This window comes from Calonectris borealis, chromosome 27 (assembly GCF_964195595.1).
Source record: "Calonectris borealis chromosome 27, bCalBor7.hap1.2, whole genome shotgun sequence".
Classification (NCBI taxonomy): domain Eukaryota; kingdom Metazoa; phylum Chordata; class Aves; order Procellariiformes; family Procellariidae; genus Calonectris; species Calonectris borealis.
Window position 1 is genome coordinate 4,889,302 of NC_134338.1, and position 21,310 is coordinate 4,910,611.

Here is a 21,310-nt window from a genome sequence, read left to right on the forward strand (position 1 = left end):
GAAAGGCTGACGCAGGAGGCGTGAGGGTGGGGGATGCTCGGCTGAACGCCCCTGCAGCCGGGGTCCGCACGAGGCCGGAGGCACGGGTGGAGGCAGCCCCCTCTGTCACTGGCCCCGCAGCCGCGGTGGGGCTGCCGCACCCCCGAACCGGGCAGGGCTGCGAGGGACTCAAAGGCTGGAGAAGGAGCAGGACGGCGCCGGGCTCGAGGGGCTCAGCCAGCTGGGCTCGGCAGAGGCCAGGGCAGGCATCCCGGCGACACGTTCCAAGAGATGCTGGTAAGGGAGGGCTCCCCGATCCAGCTGATCAATGTACCACAAGGACCCCAGGGTTAAGGCTTAAACTAAGCAGGTTTAGACTACAATGGGATTTTTTTACAGTCAGGGCAATTAGCTCTGGTTCAAACAGGAATTAATTTAGGGCGATCCTGCAGCCATGAAGATGGGACTAATATCATCACAAGGGTCCTTTCTGCAATCGTGTAATCTCTTGACATAACTTCACACCCCTCCGCTTGCCCTCTTAACCTGACAGCTGCTATTTAAATGAATGTACGTATCTGTACAGCAATAAGTCTTTGGATATTGTGGATGTAAATCGCGTGTGACCACAGCAATGGTTTGGTGCACGCGCATCACACTTGCACGCCCAGGCGATCAGGAAAATGCCGGCAGTGGGGAGGTGGGAGGACAGGGGTCGGCAAGGGAGGCTCCGAGGAGCACGAGGGAGGAGCAGGAGGGCTCGGCTCCAGCATCCCCACTGCAGAGGAGCGAGACCGAGCTGCTGTGCCGGGCTGCGTGAGGTCCAGGCGGCGGCTCTCCCGCCGCCCACCGCATCACTTGAAGACGGACGGAAACGTCGGGCAGTCAGGAGACTTCATCTTCTTCATGAACTTCTTGAACTCTTTGTTCTTCTTGTCCCACTTGTAGATGGCCGTCAGCAGGTACTGGGTCTTCACCTGGCGGCCCATGATGAGGAAGTAGTGGCCGAGGTTGTCCAGCTGATGGCAAGGGCAGTCGGCCCCGTTCTTCAGGAACAGCACCAGCTTCTTCAGGTTCTTCTTCCGGATGGGCCCCAGCTTCAGTGCCTTCCTCTTCCGCGGGACGATCATCTTGTCCCCGTTCTCCTTCTTCACTTCCTTTATGGTCATCTTAAGAGCTGAAAAACAAGCCAGAGAGGGGAAAAACAAAACGACTCCTGAGCAGCCTTTGCTGGCACAAAGCCTTTGCTAAGCGAGGCTGGGGGCGAGGGGGCATCGGTGCCCCCGCCCCAGGATGGCAGCAGCACTCTGCGCAGCTGCAGATGCCCAGCGACCCGCTCCGCACCACTCCCGCGTCCCCCTGCTCCCCTCTCTGCAGCATCGCCCCAGCAATGATGTGGCCCGCTGACGGCGACACGAAAACCCTCGTGCCTGAAGCAGAGCCATCCCCGCGCCTGGGAGAGCATCAGGGTGAAACACTGACGTCTGTTTCCCTTCCCCCCAGCAAAGCACGCCAGGTGCTTTTTATTTGAGAGGGAGATTTGTTCAGCCAGCAATACGCTCTTTGCTAGCAAAACGTTAGCTGAGCAAACAAGGTGATTTCCCTGCTCTAGACGCACGGAGAGACTCTTGGAAGGGCCATTTAAAAGGTCAACTTGGCTTCTCAAGCATTTGTTTGCGGTCACTCCCGGCCCTCAGGAGTTTCTGAGCACTGAGCATCTCCACATTCGAGCGGTGAAGCCCCTAGCAAACAGCCGTGCCTACGGGACCCGCGCGCAGGAGGCAGAGCCGCATGGAGCTGCCACACGCCTGCACCTTCCCCAGGAGAAGGGGAGCTCATCCGATACAACTTCCTCAGAAAAAAAAATTTTCCTCTTTGGGTTCAGCATTTTCCTGAGTTAATCGCAACCCGAATAAAAAAAAAAAATTAATGTTCCTTTACCACGACCATGAAGAGGAATTTAGTATACATGGGAAAAATTATGAAAATGTGTTGTACATTAAAGTATCACTTCTGTGCCATTTGGCTCTGCCTCATTTTTGGGGAAAAGCACATATGGCCAAAAATTACTAACATATTTCCATCATTTGGGAGTTTACTTCAGAGCTGCAGATAAATAGTGCTCAGATAGGTGATTAATTGTCTGCTGTCCCTTCTCATTTGACTCTCAGAGCGTGTGCAGCAGACGGCATGCAGAAGCCTCTGGCTCTGGCAGGGAGAGGGGTCCCCGCAGCATCGTTCCTTGAAGTTTTGCTCTGCTGGAACTTGTAGCAATGAACACACGTTGCTTTCTGGACGGCAGCTCTGCTCACCGTTCCAGACACGAATGGCAGCAGGACAGTGCGATGACAATCCTGAGAAGGCAGCAGAGTCTCTGTATTACCCTCATGCTCCCAGCCACTGCACTAGCAACAGGAGTAATGGTATTTATCTGCCCGTGTGCCAAAAACGCCTGCTGTGTTTGCCAAGAGCCCTGTTGTGTAATACTGTTACTGTACAAGAAAGTAATCCAGGACTGGAAACCTAAGTGAAATTTTCACTCCATCTGCTTTCCAAATTCAGGATGTTTAAGGAGCAAAAGAGACTCAAGCTTTAAGGAGCTAAAGATGCTGAACCAGATCAATTTGCAACAAATCTGGAAAATGAAGCAAGTCGTTTTCAGGCAGCTCTAAGCTCCATAACATTCATTGGGCAGCAGCAGCAGCATCCCTCAATGTGAACCTCAATTTCTTTATCCGTTCTGACTTTGAACTCTTGCACTAAGCACAGTAGTTGCCAGTGCATGAGGAATGGTATAATACCAGTAATAAGAGACTTTTTCAAAATGGCTTGTTTGCAAATTGCTTTGCTGTGATCGCTTCAAGTTTAGAACCTTGTTGCTAGAGGAAAAAAAACAATCTGGCAGCTAGTGGAACTTGCTGTTCTACTCCAAGTATCACAGTCTATGGAAGACAAAGAGGGTCTGGTAATCCTGTGCCGTGGGAGCTCACAGCTGCTCCCTTCCCTGCACAGCAGCAGTTATCTGTTCGCAGGCCAGCAATGAAGGTTCAGGGAGCATGGGAGCTGCCCAGGTGAACCATAAATCCAGATGTGAACTAAAAACTCATCCAAACCTCACTCATGCAAAGCAGCGCACAGAGCCAAGATCAGATAACGCCAAGGAGGACCAAGGAGGAGGCTGACCAGGGGTGGAAATAGTTTGTGTAGAACTCTGCTCTTCCCAGCAACGATGCCCTTCTTGTCATCAGCAGAGAGAGTTTGCAGTGCTACCCAGGTAAAATGCAGCCTGGCTCAAGGACTACCACGTTTCAGCTGCCTTGCTGTGGACCAAGCAGTCACACCAGCAAAAAAAAAGAAGGCATTATAATCACTGCTCAATTTTCACCTCTCTGGCAGTGACCTGGCTCCCCCGGCCCCCCGTGCTCCCCTACTTGGGCAGCGTTCCTTAAGCTCAGACCCGCTTTCCGAGCGAGGCTCCCGGGCACAAAAGGCACGTTTCACAGCAGCGGGGCCGGACACGCAGCTCTGGCCTTTTCCACGCACATCAGAAAAGCGGCGCCTGAGGGCACGTTCGTTCCCGGCTGCACACCCAGCTCTGAGAGCACACCACCACGCAGCGGGAGGCAGCCCCTGGGCTTGTGGCTTTCCTAAAACATAAATGATTTGGCAGGGGGGACCATCGTGCAACTCGCCGCTGCTGCAGCTCGCCTGGCATCCCCCTGGCCCTGGGAACACCTCCACCCCAGCAACTGGCAGGCAGTGGGGGAAAGGCTCGAGCGGGACAGATTGAGTCTTGGCTCCAGGATCCAGCTGAGCTGCCAAGGCAAACAGCTTCCTCCCTGGGAGCCCTGGCCTTTCTGCTCCTGCCACGCCGCACCAAATCTGTCTCAGCACTGAGCGGGAGAAGAGCCGAAATTGCCTCCGAGACCCCAGGACGCGCTTGCTCGCACAGACTAAATCTTCAGCTGTCGCTGCCAGAAAGGAGCTGACCCCAGGAAGAGACCTGGAGGGTTGTTCATAGCGCCTGAGCGTGTGCAGCCTTTCCAGCCCTGCAGCTGCAGCCTGCCTGCACCACGGCTACAGGACTGCCCCAGCATCGGCTGCAGCGCCAACCCATGCCACCCCGCATGCTGCAGTGGCTCTGTGTCGCCGCAGAGGAAGCACGCCAGCCACAAGCTCGTCTTCCCCTTTGCTCTCACATGATACACACATGTTCCAGCACAACCTCTTATCAAACCTGTGCTCCCTCATTAAATTGCAATCACGCCTCCTCACCTAACACACTCAACACCTTCCATTTTCATCCAAGGTCCCATTAATCGAAGCGTCCACCATATTCCTGAAGATGCTGGCTGACACGCTCACACGGAAAAGCCCTCGCTCCCTCCACTGCGAGCACCCGTAGACAGACAGCAGCCTCGGGAGCTGCGGAGAGACCACGGACTTTCCTGTGAAGGGGAGCACCGATGGAACCAGAAGCCGACTCCCAGCCATACGACGAGAGAGACGATGGCAGAGGAGCCCCATTCTCTGCCGTCCCAGCAGCGCTGGTGGCCGGCTGCAGCCAGGACCACCCATAAAACCAGGAAAGCCCTTTCCAGCCAGGCATTGTCTCAGCTCTGCTTGCAACATCGCCAGCACTGCCGAGACGCAGTGCCAAATCCGGCGCAGCATGGTGCCAGGGCTGCAGCCCCTGGGTGCCGGGGCGGGAGGTGAGCCGCATCCCCAGGGATGCTGCACACCCCTCTGGGACATCCAGGCCCACAGGGACAGGGACGACCCTCCCCGCCACGCAGAACTGGCCAAGCGGGAGGCTCACCCCTCCACTCCCCTCCGGCAGCGAATGCGCCCCGGGGCCATGCAGCTGATGGTGCTCAGGGCAGAGGGGGACTCCTGCATGGCACAGGGAGAGGTTTTACTTTCGTGCCACACGTGGTTCCACACCATCCTCCCTGTGAGTGCTGCCGGTACGTCTGCTCGCGGACAAGTCATGGCAGGACACCTCTAGCACAAGCCAGTGTCCAGCCGCCCACTTCAAACGCTCTTCCCAGAAAACACAGAAGTGAAAGCATTACCCAGGCTGGGAGGGAAAAAACAAAACACAACAAAGGCAGATTTCAGGATTTAATTTGGGACTCAAGAGCTCTCAGCCATGTTGTGTTTACAACAGCAGAAATCCTCCTGGGACACTAAACCCACACTTGCCCTTGCTCAACCCCAGCATCAAGAAGCTGATGTCTGCCCAGGCACGAGCCACTCACCAGTGCTTTGCCACGGCCGAGAGAGCTGGCACTGACAGCCCAGCACAGGCATGGACCCTCTTACCAGATCCTGCCCGCTGCCACAGCGAGCTGCCAGCACGAGAATTAGACGTAGCTGCACCGCCCTTGAGCAGTGCAGAGACTCCTGCAAAGAGCCTGCACGCACCAGCCGGCAGACACGACCAGCTTTCCCCCAGTGTCCTTGCTCCTGACGCAACACTGCGGCATCAACCAACCCTTCCTTCTCCCAAGGCGTCATCCAGCAGGACCATGCCACCAGCAACCATCGGAGTCGGGAAGAGAAGGCCAGCATGGGCAGCTTCATCCCCTCCAAGGTCCTCCTCTCCTGTGGCCCCAAGCCACCTTGCACTTCCCTCTGGATTGCTCCGACTCCGGGACGCTCAGAGAGGACACACAAAAGGAACAGTGGCAGCTCTGGATGCGCAGCTGCCCCATCACCAGCCACAGCTGCCATTTGCAGAGGGTCAGACCCTGGCCCGGGGTGATGCACCCCCGTTAGACCAAGCCATGAATTCGGCCCCAACTACAAACGGCTTGTATCAGATGGTAGCATAGCTCTGCTATCTCTAATGCAGAGAGATTAGGGAGTGCTGGAGATATAAAAATGTCTTTTTTTATTTCTACTAATATGAAACAGGGTATATGAAAGTGTTTGCTCACTTGGAGTGAAATTACTCTTGGCAGCAGCAGCTCCAAGAGCAGCAAAGGCCCCGCAGAGCTGGTTGGGGTCCAGCCTGACAAAGCACAACTCGCATGTCATCACTTGAAACAATTCTTATCGACGTCTCTACAGCTCCAGCTTTCCAGTCCCACCCCCAGCATGGGGAAAGAGGAAACCCAGTCTCCCAGGCAAACTGGGAACACCGCATTAGTGCTGCCTGAGAGCGAAGCACCCTCCTTCCCCGACACCAGCACCAGGGCTCAGGTGCCCTCTCCGCATTTCCGACGACTGGTACACCAGGGGCGGCCACAGGCTGAGACGCACGAGCCCCTGCATCCTGCTCACCATCCACCACCATGCACCCACCGTGACTGTGCCCCACAGGCAGCTCCAACCCCTCTTTTTCAGCACGCAGGAGCCTGGGACCGGGACGCCGTCTCTGCTGCTCTCCTGCCTGCACAGGCAGGGGCCCCACTCCAGCACCTCAGGGGCAGGGAAGGGAACGTGAGAGAAAGGAAAGCTCTGCTGTTCCTTCAGCCTCATTGCTCCTTCCTTTAGAAATCACTCAGAAGGAGGAAACCTGCCAGAAGACACATTAGGGCTGTAACAGGAGAAGGCTGCAGGCAAGGAGCTGTCAGTCACGGGGAAAAATAAACAGCATGTATTGATTGTACTGCAGTCTCCAGTGCAGCAAGAGCCCGTTCAGCAGGATCCCCTTAGACCCCAGAGAAAGGGCAGAAACAATAAATAAAATCACCAAGAGAAACAGAGAGAGGAATGAACTCCAGGGCCAGCCCAGCCTTCACGAGGAGCAAGGAACAAACCCTGGCTGCAGCCGAGGGAGGCTGGCGGAGGCAGCTGCAGGGGCACAGGAGGGCAATCTCACACTTCATCATGCATCCGTCGCTGCCCCCAGCACACCAGAGCTGCACCAAAATCTAAACTGCAATTAGCCCACGCATACCTGGCCCAGCCCCCGGAGCTGGTCTGTGCCCCAAGCGAGGGTCCCTGCACCACTTGCTGACACCCTCTGCTCTGCACTCCCACAGCCCCGCTCCAAGCCATGGGTGATGCTTCTGCTGCCTGCTCCCAGCCTTGGCACCCAGGCAGGCAGACGTGGAGCAGCACTCACAGCCAGAGGTGCCACAGGACCTTGCTGCGTACCACAGGGACAGGGGACTGCTGCTACAGCAAGTAACTGAGCAGCAAACCAGGTGCAAAGCTGGGAGCTGCACGCAGAGATGCTGGGTCAAAAAAGTTCTCCCTTTCCTGGAGGCACTTGGCTGGCACTTCCAAGGAGAGAGCTAGGGTGCAGAAGAGGAGGCAGCTCCTGCATGCTGCTGAAATAAAGGAAGGAGAGGCTAATCTCCAAGTGCCTCCAGCAGTGCCGACCCAGGTCCCCTCCGCCTACAGGCAGGATGGCCACAGCAGCAAGCAGACAGGGCCAAACGCTTTGACGGGGGTATGGGAGCATGCACATCGCTCCCACCGTGCGGCTATCGTACGGCGAGCCCCAGCCAGAGCCATGCAGCCAGCAAGATATGCTGCTACCCCAGAGCCATCCTGCTCTTGGAGGAGCTGCCAAGCTGCTGGCAGCCCAGCAGGGAGCAGAGCTGCCTCAATCCAGGACCCAGGAGCGCACATTCCCTGCTGCTCAAACGAATGCAAGCCCAGAGTCCTGCTGGCCCACGAGGCTGCGGTCTCCTGGCACCCCTCCGCGCCCCAGCATCTTGTCCAAGGCCCTCTCCGGGCCCAAGGAAGAAAGGTCCCTTTTCTCTACAGTCTTCCCGTCTTCACAGCTGGATGCAGCTCTCTCCCTTCGCTGTCCTTGAGACCGACATAGCTCCCAGGGCTACCTCCCACCCTGGCACAGCTACACATCAGTGGTGGGCAAAGTGCTCCTCGCATCTTGTCTATAGCGAGCCACTGGGGTGTAAGTGAAACCCACAGTAACGTTACCGCAGGAATCAGTGAGGACCCACCAACAGCTGCCCCATGCAGCATGCCTTAGTTTAAACATTTATTGTACATGTCTGGCTTTGATGAGGATCTGTAACCTGTCAGCTGCCAGTGTTTACCTTGGTGGATGTGCATGAGAAATTTCAGTCTGAAGGGTCGGGAGTTTATTTTAGTGCCAGATAAACAGCTCTCCTTGAGAAATCGCCCCACGACAGCAACCCCCCAAGACTAAACAAAGATCCAAGGGCCACGCACTGTGCTTTGAGAAAACTTCCCAAAGTCAATGCCTCCTCTGCTGGCTCCTCTCCACAACTGGGACATCCCCAGGAGCACCCTGCACTGCCCCCCTTGCAGAGCACAGGTAAGGCCTGCATCGCATCTCTTCCCTTGCTCCAGCTCCCCAGCTGGCTACAGACTGGGCACATCTGGAGGCAGCGCTACGTGCACCCAGGACCCTCCTGGATGGGGAGGAAAAACACAACAGAAGGAAGAAAACACCAAATGCAGCTGCATGAAACCTACACCACTGAAAACCCATGCAAGTGAGCTTCCCACCGCGATTGAGTCTGGTGACAGGGAGGAGCAGGGGAACAAAAGTATATCCAAGACACCACCAGCTTTCCAGTGTGAAGACAGAGTGATGGTTCACATGCAGCAGATGCCAGCTGTGTCCTGCTCAGCTGCCTCTACAGTAGAGAGGTCATCTCGTTTTCAAATGAAAAACCTCTTTCTGAGACAAAAAGAGAAAGCAGGAGTGGGAAGGAGGAGGAATGGGAGCAACCTCAGCATCAGCAACAGCTCTGACATGTTTAAAAAATAAAGTTACATGTTGCAACAAAGAATGATCCCAAATTCCTTGCAATGGTCAGAAAAATCATCAGACTCCGCTTTCGCAGAGAAAACAAACGACTTTATACAAAACTGGAAAAACGTGGTGATCTGGGCGAGTCAGGTGGGTGTGCCGACAGTTGTCATACCTGACATTACAACTAAAGCGATCCCAAGAGGTCACACAAGACGGTTCAAATCTAGCCGCGTTTGTCTAGCGAGCTGCTGTCACCTGGACGTGGGCATAGGGCACTCGGTGACACAACCGAGCTCCCTGACACGGCAGAGAGCAGAGCTCCTCCTGGCGAGCCAAGCCTGCAGAGATAGCTCCCATTTCTCTCCCTCCATGCTGGGACCCCGCACAGCTGGCCTGGGAACAGGGACCCATCCCCACCACCCCAAACCACAGCAGGAGGAAGGCATCTGTGAAAACCTTCACAGCCGTTTTGGATTGATTGAGGGCAGGCATGGGGGCTGAGGTCTCCTCTACTTGCTGCTCCTCTGCTGCTCGCGGTGTACGGTAACACTATATCTGGCCACCAGCCACAGCACTACCCAGGGAGCCGCCTGCCAAGAAATATTTCCATCCTCTGAACGCTGTCACCACAAAATTTCCCAACAACCAACTTACTCTGTGGGCAAGTCAATGGCCCAAGCCGCTCCACCGAGGCCATGAATACTTCTGGTTTGGCCTCTGCTCCCCGTTGTGTAACTGTCCCAGAGCACAGGGAGGATATTTAGCAGCAGTGGCTGATGGCAAGCATGCAGTTAAACTTGTATTTCCCTTCCCAGCACTTGCCCACCAGCAGGATGCCACCTTGGTTTGCTCCTCGCGCGCCTCTGGGGAGGCGACAGGTATCGCAGCAACCCACCAACAACGGAGCTGCCGCTGCCACCCGCCCAGCACCCCTCACTCCTCCTCTGGGATAGAGGTCCCCAAGCCCAGAGCCCCTGGACCGGAGTGATGCCTCTGCGTCACCGCAAACCCAGGCATGTAGCCCCTGCCCAAACCAGGTACGCTGGTCGCAGAGGACGCTTGCTCCCTCCCTGCTGGCTGGGAAGCTCCCTCCAGTCTCTCCCCACAGACGCAGTGGGGCAGGGGAAGCTCCTATTCATCTCTCATCTCATGCCGGCCCTGGGCAGAGCTCAGAGCACTCCGGCTCACCCACCTCCGAGCGCTCAGCCCAACAGTCGGGTGAACAGCACATCCCGCTCCCCAGCCAGGCTGCCGTGCCGAATTCGTGCGTCTGTTACCCAACACAGCTCGAAAGACGCACATTCCTGGGAAACTATTACATGGGTGTTCCCGTTGATGCTTTTGCCTGTTAGAAAAAGTCTGCGCTGAACTTAGAACTTTTGGCATACCAAATCTGCAGGAGAGTTGAGAATTCATTTCCAGCAGAAAGCGTAATACGCCAACATGCAGAGCAGGTTTGGGTTTGCATAGTGTGCTCTGGCACAGGGCACATTCAAGTGCTAATCCCCGAGGAATGCACACCTTGTTCAATATGCCTTTAATAACCTTCCGGGAAAGTTACATATACCAACAAGGATGTCAAAACCAATTAATTCTGGGTTTGATCTGAGAAAGCCAATATTTTTCTCTGCGAGACTTTTTTTTTAAATGAAGTTCTGTTTACCTATGATTGTCTGACTCACTTACTCAGTCATAACATATTTAGGACACAGCTTTCAAGTAGCTCTGCATTTTTAAGCTCACTGCTTGGCCCTAGCTAGACAAGGACTGACTTTGGGTTTTTACACCTAGACTTGACAAGAGCAGTATAACTTTGCTAAAAAGAAACCCAGTGGTACAAGCAGTCTGGGGGAAGAAGGAAGCTGGTTTGCTCCTTCATGACTGCAAGCAGAATAAGGGTCCATCCTATGCATCATTCCTGCAAGCACACAAGAGCACGGGAACACCAGGGTTAAGTTACGAACGCCACCGGGTTCACCAAAGAACAGGCACTGCCACTTCTGCCCCATCCCCAGACTCCAGACCAACACCATCCGGTTCTCTGCTTGCAGCTGGGGCTGACGGCAGCAGTGGGGCCTCGCAGCCTGCAGCATTGCTGCTTCAGCGAGTGATCCCGCGCTTGGGGGCCTCGTCCCACAACACATTTCACCAGGCGGGGCAGGGGAGACGCTCAGCACCGCAGCCAGGGCGATGCAGGAGCGCAGGCACTGCCGCCAGGACCCCGCTGTCCCGGTCCCCGGGCGCGCTCAGCTGCAGGAGCCGGACACGTCCCGGACACGTTCAGTCCCGTCCTGTCCCGCCGCCCGCCTCTGCGTGCCGACACTGACATCTAGAGGCACGCTCGCCTCGCCGCAGGGAAGGACCGCGGTTGCCCGCGGGCAACGGAGCCACACCGGCCGCACCGCTGGCCGCACCACTCTCTTGGCGGGCAGGGAAACGCAGTGGTCCAGGATCCGGCCCACACAGGAGCCGTGCTGCCCTGCACCCCCCAGGGAAGCCTCCCCGTGCCCCCAGCGCTCCTCCTTACCAAACTCGCTGGCACACAGGTGCTCCACGATGGCCTCCGACTTCATCTCGTTGTCACAAGGGGGACACACAGTTGTTCCTGGCAAGAGGAGAGAAGAGGTGGTGAGGAGCCGGCTCAAGCAGCACTGCAGAGCTGGGCTGCCCGTGCTGCCCGATCACTGCCCTCGAGGGGGGCATGCGCTCAGGCACCCTGCCATGGGGTCCCAGGTCCCAGCCCATGGGATGACACCCTGCCAGGGGTCAGGAGCCGTCCACCAACTCACAGGACAGCGCTGGCCGCGGGCAGCCTCCTGCCAGCCCCGCTCCAGCGCTGCCAGCGGCCCCAAGGCCGGGCACAGGCAGGGGCAGGCAGCTGCCAAGAGTGGGAGGACAGTGCTGGCAAAGAGAGGGGTTTTCAGGGCCAGGCACTCAGCTGAGAGGAGCCGCGCGCCGTGGGGCATGGCCCACAGCCCACTGACGTTCCCTCCCCGCGGTGTGCCAAGGCAGGCACGCAGTGCCCAAACCCCGGCACGGCAGGAGGACGGTGCCCAGGGACGGCTCACGTGCCAAGGGGCTGCCCTGGCCAGGAGCCGCCCCGGAGCCAGGCAGGCGGGTTCAGGACTGGCACAGCCCAGCTCAGTGCAGGTTCCCCCTCGGTGCAGGGGAACACCCCGCAGGGTGCCCAGGCATCGCATGGCAAGCCCCTCACCTCCCTCCCTCCCTGCCTGCCCCTGAGCAGCACTGGTTGGTGACGGACCCGCACACCTCTCACGTGCGCCACCCCCCTGCAGAAGCCCCTCCAGCATGACCCCGAGAGCGGACGTCTTCTCATTTTTGTTTTCGGCCTGGCTACACCCTGCAGGCCTGCGGGACAGCCTCGCGGCTCCAGCGGGGGAGAGCTGGCTCTGCTCGCCAGCCGCTGGCGGGAGCCGACATCCTCCTCTTGGGAAACGCCAGACCAGGACATTTCATTGGGATCTGTCCTGGGAGGAAAGCTCACTTCACCCAGAGAATAAAAATCTGTTTCCAGGTTCCTGTCTCCAGCTGGAGCAGAGACCACCCAGAGCACAGACGCAGATTTGTGCTACTGGCGGATGAATTTATTGAGCTGGGAGATGCTGCTTCTGTTCCTGGTCCAGCAGAACGGAGGGCTCTTTCCCACACAAGGGAGTTATTCTCGGGGATGGCGCTGCAGCGAAACATCTGCTGGTCCCTGCGTGCAGACGAAGCACTCGCCCCCTTCCAGCCCTCAGCCAGGCCAGCAAAACCCACAGCGTTGCTGGACAGAAAAAACAGAGAGGTCTCCCAGCAAGAGGGGTGCAGAGCCAGAACGGCTGGTTAGGGAGGCACGGCCACGACGCATGCTGACCACAGGGTCGAGTCTCCTCAGTCATAGAGGCCCCACAGGGTTTCAGGCAAGACATTTGTTTCCTGTGGCTTGTTCTTCCCCTCTCACCCCCCAAAATGTGTTCTGTGCCAAATGCTAATTCCTGGGGTCATGCACCATGTCTTTAATAATCCCACATGGAGAGCAACGGGCCTTCCAATCGCCCCGACGTGCAAGTCACAAGGCAACCTTCACAGCACCCAACAGCTGACTTAACAGTCCCACTCCTGGTACCTCGGCACCTGTGAGAGCCGCCCATGACCTACTGCTACATCAAGAGGGTAACTTCCTCTTCCAAAATCCTCACATGCAATTGCCACTTTTACCTTCTTAACTTAGAGTGACAGAAGCCAGCCTTTGGGGACATGATGATGTCCCCAATACTTTATTTTTAAAATCAGCAGTCAGAATATTTCCATCCAGGCTGCACATTTAATGAGTTCAGGATGAGGGAAAGGGGATGCTGGCGGGAGGGTGACAGCCCCAGCCGTCCGTCTCTGCTGCTGTGCCAAGAGTTAGTTACTGTGCTGGGGACCACCCCCAGGAACAAGAGGGGATACCTGCCATGCATTAGCTCATCTCCGCACGTTCCAGTGTGCAAAGCACTTTGATGTGCCTCAGCAGCCAAAGTGCACGCCAGGAGACTGGCCGAGCCCACACGGCCAGACAAACAACGTGAAAGTCACCTCTGCGTCCACCCTATGAGCTTTCCAGGCAATCAAAGAAAAAAATACCAAAAAATGGAAAATAAGACTCATTGTTCCCTGGTGAAAACACAGGCTTTGTTTTAGCTGTGCTACAGCAGCCCATGGGAACGCTCTGGCACACCCAGGATGGCAGGGACACCCACCTCGCTATGGCCAGGGCCCGGAGCCAGCAGCCATCGTGCGCAGGCTGGGAGCCGCTGCAGCCGCGCTGGGCAGCCCCTTCCCACCCGCGACACAGCGCACGTCTGCCAGCCACGCTGCAGGCATGTCCTGCCAACGCTCCTCTCGCCATGGAGAAGACACTTCCCTGCGGCTTTGCCGATGCCCTGGGCAGGGTGAGCACTGCCAGCCGTCCAATGCAGCACGAGCAGCAGCCTCACCCACACACGCATCCTGCTGCCAGGCTGCCGCATCCTTGCACCAGGGCCAAGCCCCTGGCATGCCACCCTGTGCCGGGAGGACCCCCATGGCCTGGCGAGTGGCAGTGGGCACCCGGTGCTCACCCCAGCTGCGGGCCAGGCAGCTCCACGTGCGGGGACCATCCTCCAGCCCTGCCTCCCGCAGTCCCATCGCAGCACGGATGTGCCTGCAGGGCTGCCAGGGGACACTGTCCCGATGGGACACCCCATCAAGCCAAGGTCAGGAACACGAATGCCAGGGGCCCAAACAGCTCCCGCACAGCTCTGCACCCCAGGAAAACCGCTGTTTCATGGAGCCACAGCTATCCCGAAACTGCCTGCCCTCACACCCATCCCCAGGCACCATGGCCAACGTCTTCCAGCCCACTGCACTGCCCAGGACCTCATCTTCCCCTTCCCGATGATCCCAGGCTGAAGGAGCCAACAAGAAGCCCAGCCATGATTCGGGTCCTCCACCTCAGGCAGTCCTCACTGCAGCGGCCCAGAGGCAGCCATGCCGGCATGTGCCTGGCCAGACTGCACCCCGCGGCACCCCGCCACAGCTCACGGTATTGGGCACAGCCGCCTGCCTCCTAGCCTCCTGCAGTTCGGCTAGGGCCCATCTTCTGCAGTTGACAGCTCTACCCCAAGCACAATCTTAGCCTGCTTCCAGCTCGCTTTTTCCCTGCTGACCATTTTCTAATGCCTGGCTTTAGAGCCAGCTTACTCCAGGGGCAGGAGAAGGAATGTGTAATGCTATATTAATCTGCAACTCCCCTGATGCATCCTGCGGGCCTGCAGGCTTTACCGCCTTATGCTTAAGGAGAAAGGAATTCAGCAGGTCAGCTCTTTGAGAGGCAGAAACAAATTCCAATTTTGAGGTGTTAATGGGGAAAAATACTGAAAGGGCTCATTCTTATTAGTGCCCAGAGAAAAGAGGGGGCACTGGTAGGTTCTGACCCCCTTTGAATCAACAGGAAACACACCTCAGTGCCCGCGACCGAAGGGGCTCCAGGAGCCGGCGCTCACGGAAGACGCAACCAAACTGCAGACAGGGTCTCCCGTGGCAGAGCCCCGGGCAGAGGGAAGGGCCCGGCCCGCACAGGGACGAGGGCTGAACCGCAGCGGCACAAGCGGGCTCACACAGACGCACCCCTCGCCTGCACAAGCTGGCAGCACTGGGCGCCTCGCCGGGTCCGGCCCCTGCCATCACTGCAGGCCACAAGTGGTTCTTCTGCAGAGTGTGGGAGCAGGAGCACCAGCGCAGGAGACCCAGCTGTGTTGGTTTACATTACAGCAGTGGTCACAATTAACTTTAAGTTTGCTCTGTTCACTCTAAGCCGTTCGGGGCAAGAGCGTCCCAGCACACGGCGTATGCGGCACACAGAGCTTCACCAACCGAAGGTTAACCATAGGAGAACACACACCAGATCCCTCTGCCGCAAACCAGCGTTAACGCCATGAAAGCTGGCACACCTACAGGCAGCAGGTCCAGCCCAGCAGATTACCAGGGGCCTGGCCTTCTCATCTTGAAGAAGCGTTTTCTAGCAAGATTGCTTGTCCCCTCACAGAGAAGTGCCCCAGCCGGTGCAATGGGCATTGGGCGCTTGGCCTGACACCTCTGGAGCTGCTGAGGCTCAGCTACAGCACGTGCAAGGGTTTATCTTGAAATACTTTCAAGCAGCCAAGGGATGTGAAGATGGCTGCTTATACTTTTCCACTGAATGCTGAAGAGAGTTCACATTTGCAGGACAATTTTAGAGACTTACTTTCTGTAAACATCCTTGCAAACAACTTGCTCATTTAAAAGTGCTTGGGATGTAAGTTTTGCAAAGCCATTTAGCAGACAGTGGTTTATCTGAGTGGCTGCAATACTTCCTTGCAATACTCACCCAGCTCTGACTTACAGTTCACTCAAAGAACAAGTCAATACACCCTGAAGTGTGCAGAATGAGGCCTCTCTGCATGCCAAACAGGACCAGCAATAGATCCACAAAGGACTCAAACCTGAGCTGATGTAATTCCTCATAATAAAGCCAATTTAGCGATGCCTGTGAACAACAGCATGGTGCCCAAATACTGTGCTGATGGGCATGTTAGCAGCACCAAATGAAAGCGGTAATGTCCCACCCCAATGCCGCTGTCAAAGAGGTGTGAAAGCTGATCAGAAAGTTAGTTGTTAGGGAAAACTTAGCAGACGTTGCTCACCTAGAAGACTGTTCCCAAGTCTTGGGTCACTAATGTTTCTAAAATGAATGACCTGCAAATAGCTCAAACTCTGTTTCAGACCTGGGAAGAGGCAGCTCTATAGCAAGCTGCTCAGACCCAGCTGCCCCAGGAGCACGCTTGGCTGCAAGTCCCCGGGGAATAAAAGCAACCTTTGTTCCCGCAAGACAGGACACGACTGCAGTTTTGACCAAGGGTCTAGGTTCACACAGGACAGATGATTTTAGAGTCTTCCTGGAAAACAAAGAGCTTCCTCCAGCAATCACATCAGTAAGCACAAACCACGGCAAGGAAGCCAGTGTGGCTGCGCTGCTGTTGGCGCCGCACGGGGAGAAGCTGGGTCCCTGGGAGCGAGAGCAGCCAAACCTCACGCCCCGGCGTGGGTACAGGCTTCGCACCGAGACACGACAGCATCTGCCACTGCCGAGACACGACAGTTTCCCTGTACAGCTCCAGCGGGTGTTGAGCTCAGGCGTCCCTCCCTGCCTGCCCCCGGGCGGACTGCCTGCCTGCAGCAACTGCCCTGTCCCGCTCAAGCCATCGCTCTCCGCTTCTTCCGCGTGCCCCCACGCTCCTGGGGACACCCCCAGGTGTCACCCCTCCGCTGCAGGATGCACTCCCTTCCTGCCCCGTAACTGAAGGGCTCCCTGAAGTACGAGTCCCGCTGGGATGAGCGGGATAACGCTGCACAGTCCCCGGCAGGCTGGGTGAGGGCTCCCAGGCAAGCACAACGTAAAGCCTTTGTCTGTAAAGGTAACCGCACACGAGCGGCCGCTGCAAAGGGCGACCTTCCCTCCAGATGAGCTCCAGACACAGTGTGGAAGCCATGGGAATCGCTCAGCCCCATGCACGGCTCCCCCGTCCCTGAGCTCCTCCCGAGTGCCTGCACTATCCCCTCGTGAAATCGGGAGTGCCCGTCCCTTTCAATGAAGCTCTGGACGCAGGAAAGTATTGCGCTCTTTTATAGCCCTCTGCCTTCTCCCTCTAGAAATCTCCCTCCTGCCAGCCTTTCAAAGCACTCCGATGCAGAATGCCAAGGCAACACCAGGATACTTATTTATTTTAAAAGTTTTCAGCAACAAGCCAGACTCATTGCAACTCGCACAAACAAGCCAGCCTGGCACCAAACAGACCTGCCGCACGTAATGGAAACAAACAAAAACCACATCCACATTCCCCAGTCATTTCTTGATAAACCTCTTGCCCCCTCACCAGCACACAGCCCCACCTGAGACGGGAGGGCTGGATTTCCACGGCACACGCAGCCACCAGCTGCCCAGCCTCTCGCCCCAGGACTGCTCGGGAAGTGAGGTATCCCACGAGGATTGCTGTCACCATTTACTCCAGTCAGGCAGTGCTTTCTGCCCTGGGGGACCACGTGTCCTATTGCTGCCAAGAACGGCCCCGCAGGACTTGGGCTTGGGAGAGAAACTGCTGCCAGTGCAGCACCTGGAGGACGGAAGGTCGGAGCCCTGGTCCATCAGGAGCCAGAGCCCGGCCCTGGTGCCTGCGCGGGGATCAGAGCAGCCACACACCCGCCGTGCCCCGGCACCATCTAAGCCTGGGCTCAGCTCCGGGATAGAGGCGAGGAACTGGCAGGGCGTCCTGTCTTCCTCAGGACAGGACCGCCTGGAAGCTGAAGGAGGACTGCTGCCAAGAAGCAGAGTTCAGGTGAGCCTCCTCCTGCTGCAAGACCCCCTTCAGTGCCACACAGCCTCTCCTGGGCTAACACCTGCCCCATCAGCTCAGAGAAAAGCGCCAGGAGCAGGGCCGTGGCACTGGTCACGCCTTACCTTTGGGCCTGGAGACGTCGGTGGCGTTGGGAGCCGTCATGGCAATGCAGACATCGTCCTGAGGAAACTGGTCACACTTGAGCATCTCGGGCCAGAAGAAGCCAAAGAACTGCATGACGGGCTCGCAGGAGTCGCGCACGGCCTCGCAGAGCCAGCGGCATGGGTAGACCGGTCGGTCCAGGCAGACGGGGGCAAAGAGGGAGCAGAGGAAGACCTGGGTGCCCATGTGGCAGTTCTTGTTGAGCAGCGGCACCCAGCTGCTTGCCTGGTGCTTCACCTCGGCCATGGTCTCGTGGTCCAGCAGGTTGGGCAGCACCATCTTGTCGTAGCCCACGCTGTGGCAGAGCCGCAGGTCGGCGGGGATGGCCACGCACTGGTGGGGCTTGGCGTAGAAGCGCCCACCCGGGTAGGGGCCCAGGTCGGACTGGTAGCTGACGTAGTCATACTCGCTGGCCCCGCCGCACGCCAGCAGCCCGGCGGCCAGCGACACCAGCGCCCGCAGGGCGGCCCCGCGGGGCCCCCGCACGCTTCCCATCGCCCCGCCCGCCGACGGCGGCCCCGACGGCGCCGCCCGCCGCTCCCCGCCGGGCGCCCGCTGCCGGCGGCAGCCCCCACCGACGGCCCCCTCTGCTGCGCCCTGCCTGGGGCCCCCCAGCACTGCCCGAGGCGCCGACCCGCCGCCCCCCGCCCGCTGGCGGCAGCCCCCCCCGTCGGACGTCGGGCGGGCGGGCAGCCGAGCCGAGCCGAGCCGAGCCGAGCCGAGCCGAGCCGAGCCGAGCCGAGCCGAGCCGAGCCGAGCCGCCCGCTCCTCCGCCGCCCCGGCCCCGGCCCCGCTCTGGCCCCGCCGCGCCGCGCCGCGGGTTTGTGAGCCCCCGGCAGCCAATCAGGGCGGCGCCGCCCGCCGCGCGTTCGCCTGCCGGTGTCAATCAGCGGCCCCGGGAGCCAATCGGGCTCCGCCCCGGCCCGCCCCGCCCCGCTCCGCCCGGGCGGGCCCCGACGGCGCCGCGCCTCCGCGGCCGGGCGGCAGCTCCGCGGCCGGGGGCGGCCCGGTGCGGGCGCTCGCGCCCGGCGGCGGCTCCGCAGGCTGCGGCACAGCGCCCGGCGCCGCCCCGACGGCGCTGCGCAGCCGGGCTTGCCCCGGCGCGGGAGCGGGCGGTCCCCCGCGCCACCTGCAGCGCGGGCTGCGAGCGGGAGAGGGGCGGCGGAGCCCTGGCCCGACGGGGTGCCGGAGAGGTGCCGTGGGCGGCCGGCGGGGGCGCGGGGGCACCGGGAGATCCCCGGGCCTGGCCGCGTCAGGGAGCCCGTCAACGCCTGGCACCCCGGGAGCCGGAGCCAGGGCAGCTCTGGGAGGCCCCAGCGCTCCTGAGCGGCTGTTCCAAGGTTGCAGATGTTTCTGAGAACCTGGACTGGACCATGCAGACCTCATTTCCCTGTGGACAAATTCCAACAAAAACTATGGTATTTGAAAAAAAAAAAAACACCATGAGCGAAAAAGAGTCGGTCTGTTTCTTAAAGAGGTATCGCGCCTGGAGACTTGGCTCCAGTCCTGCCAGGGGGGCAGAAGCCGTGCAACAGCAGCATCCACTGTTCCCCCAGCAGCAGTGCCAGCACTTCACCAGGCCGTGCAAGAAAAGGGCACGTGTAAAGCAGACCAGCAGTGCTGCCTGCTGCGGGTCTGGAGCTCCGTGGAGCGACTGCTCCCGGCAGCTTTTCAGAGCAGGAGCTAGGCCACAGCAAGCCTGACAGCTTGCAGCCACAGCACGCATCCTGCTCGGGGACAAGCGGGAGATGCTTGGCACGGCACGGCTCTGCTGGGGAGACAACAGGAGCGCAGGCCAGCCCTGTTCCCCGCAGCAGGCAGGCACAGGCTGCTGCGCTCCTGAGGGCCTGCAAAGACTTGCTGCCCTCCAAAGCCAGGAGCTGGACACCTTGAGGTTGGTGGCCGTGAACCTAGCCAGGTTCCAGCGCAGGCACAGAGTCCTACGGCCGCTCTGTGGGCAGAGCAGGGTGCCCCTCAGCGCAAGCCAGGCAGAAGAAGCTGTCTCGGTCCCCATGTGCACAAGACCTGGCCATCGAGCAGCTCTGTCCCCCGTGTGCCCACGCATCCACATCCGAGGGACCTCTTCTGAGCTCCCTCCTCTGCATTCATACAAAGCTCCCGTGACTGCTGCTGCCTTTTTGCTTAAACAGCTTGTGCTATTTAATACAGGAACTACACCTCATTGAGAGGTAAATGGAAGAGGCTCTGCAGCCTGGAAGCGTGAAAGAGCCACTTTCACCTGAGGGCCAACAGAAGAGAGAAGCCAGTTAGCACTGCTAATGAAGTGGAGAATTCAGCAGTAAACAAGAAAAATCTTTACCATAAGGTGCCAGTAGCTGAATGAAAGAGGCAATTGGATGGAGCAGGCCCTCTCCTGCTGCTTGGGCTCAGGAAATTGTAGCAAAGCACTGATCACTGCACCAAGAAACAGCTGCAAAAGGGACTTCTCATCCCTTGGGAAATTCTGACACCCTAGAATTTGCATTTACCAAACATTTTCATTTTGAGAATGTAGAAAATACCACAGCGTCCCAGTAGTGTGCTATAATGCGGTACACAGAACAGGGCACTGATCTGCTCGAGGGCTGTTGGGCTAAATTTCTCTCAAGAACCTTTATTTGCACCCAAGGTTACATCAGGTATGAGTCTCTGGTCCGGAACATGATCCCTGCTCATGTGGGGCACTGGGAACCAAATTGTACAAGTAACTCTCCATTTTCGATTGCAAGATCATAAGAAAGTCTCAGAGCCTCTCCATTTTCAGAGTGGCAATGGGCGTGTTTTACCTGGCAGTGCTGTAATCTTTCTATTCCAGGCTGAGTAGTGTGATAGAAACATTAGAGCTAGGCAGGCAAGATGGGAACTTAAGAAACTCTTGTTCGAAAGTTGGGGAACTCTCCAGAGGCAACAGCAGTAACACTGTGGTAAAACTACAGTCAGGATTCTGGTTATCCCCAGCTCAGCAAATACTACATGGAGCAAGGTAAATGTCCTGCCATGCGCACTCCAGAGATGTGTGCCACCACGTACCTGGAGCATCCCATGCTGAGTACTGGGCTGGTTGCAATCCTGACACACCGTACAATAGTCGCTGAGCTCGAAGCGCTGCCAGCCACAGTTCAGCGCGCTTGATCCAAGCAGGAAGGCTACAAGACAGCATGCCTTGGCTGCTAAATCCATCCACACTCAAAGCCTGGACAGTTCTTGAACTCAGCCCAGGGAAGGTCTTTGCTGGCTCCCTTCTCTCGTCTGTATCTGATACCCACATTCACAGCAGCAGCACCTGTATGGGAATCCAAGAATGAATTGTAAACTGAAATACACTTGCCCAGCAAACCATTTTTTCTTCAAAAAAAAAAAAAAAGGAGAAGGGGGAAAAAAAAGAAAAAGCCAACAGCTCTGGTCTAGGCCACTAAATTGCTTAATACACAGTAAAAGGCCTCTTAAATAGCAGCTGCCCAAGAAGGGCTGCTCTTCCAACAAACCCCTTCCAAATTGTGCATTAACTTTTCTGATTGAAGCCTGTGCAGCCATTTCCATTCATAATTATGTAGCCCACTGCTTCTTA

At 57.7% G+C, this 21,310-nt stretch overlaps 1 protein-coding gene across 1 annotated transcript; it reads right to left on the bottom strand.

Annotated features, from left to right (window-relative positions):
* Positions 1 to 302: 302 nt before the first annotated feature.
* On the bottom strand, positions 303 to 18,237 carry SFRP1 (secreted frizzled related protein 1). The gene is made up of 3 exons (XM_075174687.1): positions 17,703 to 18,237; positions 11,214 to 11,291; positions 303 to 1,156 (listed from the first exon to the last, which is right to left on the bottom strand). Exons 1-3 carry the CDS (start codon positions 18,235 to 18,237, stop codon positions 834 to 836), a joined length of 936 nt encoding a protein of 311 aa, XP_075030788.1. The 3' UTR covers positions 303 to 833.
* Positions 18,238 to 21,310: the final 3,073 nt, after the last annotated feature.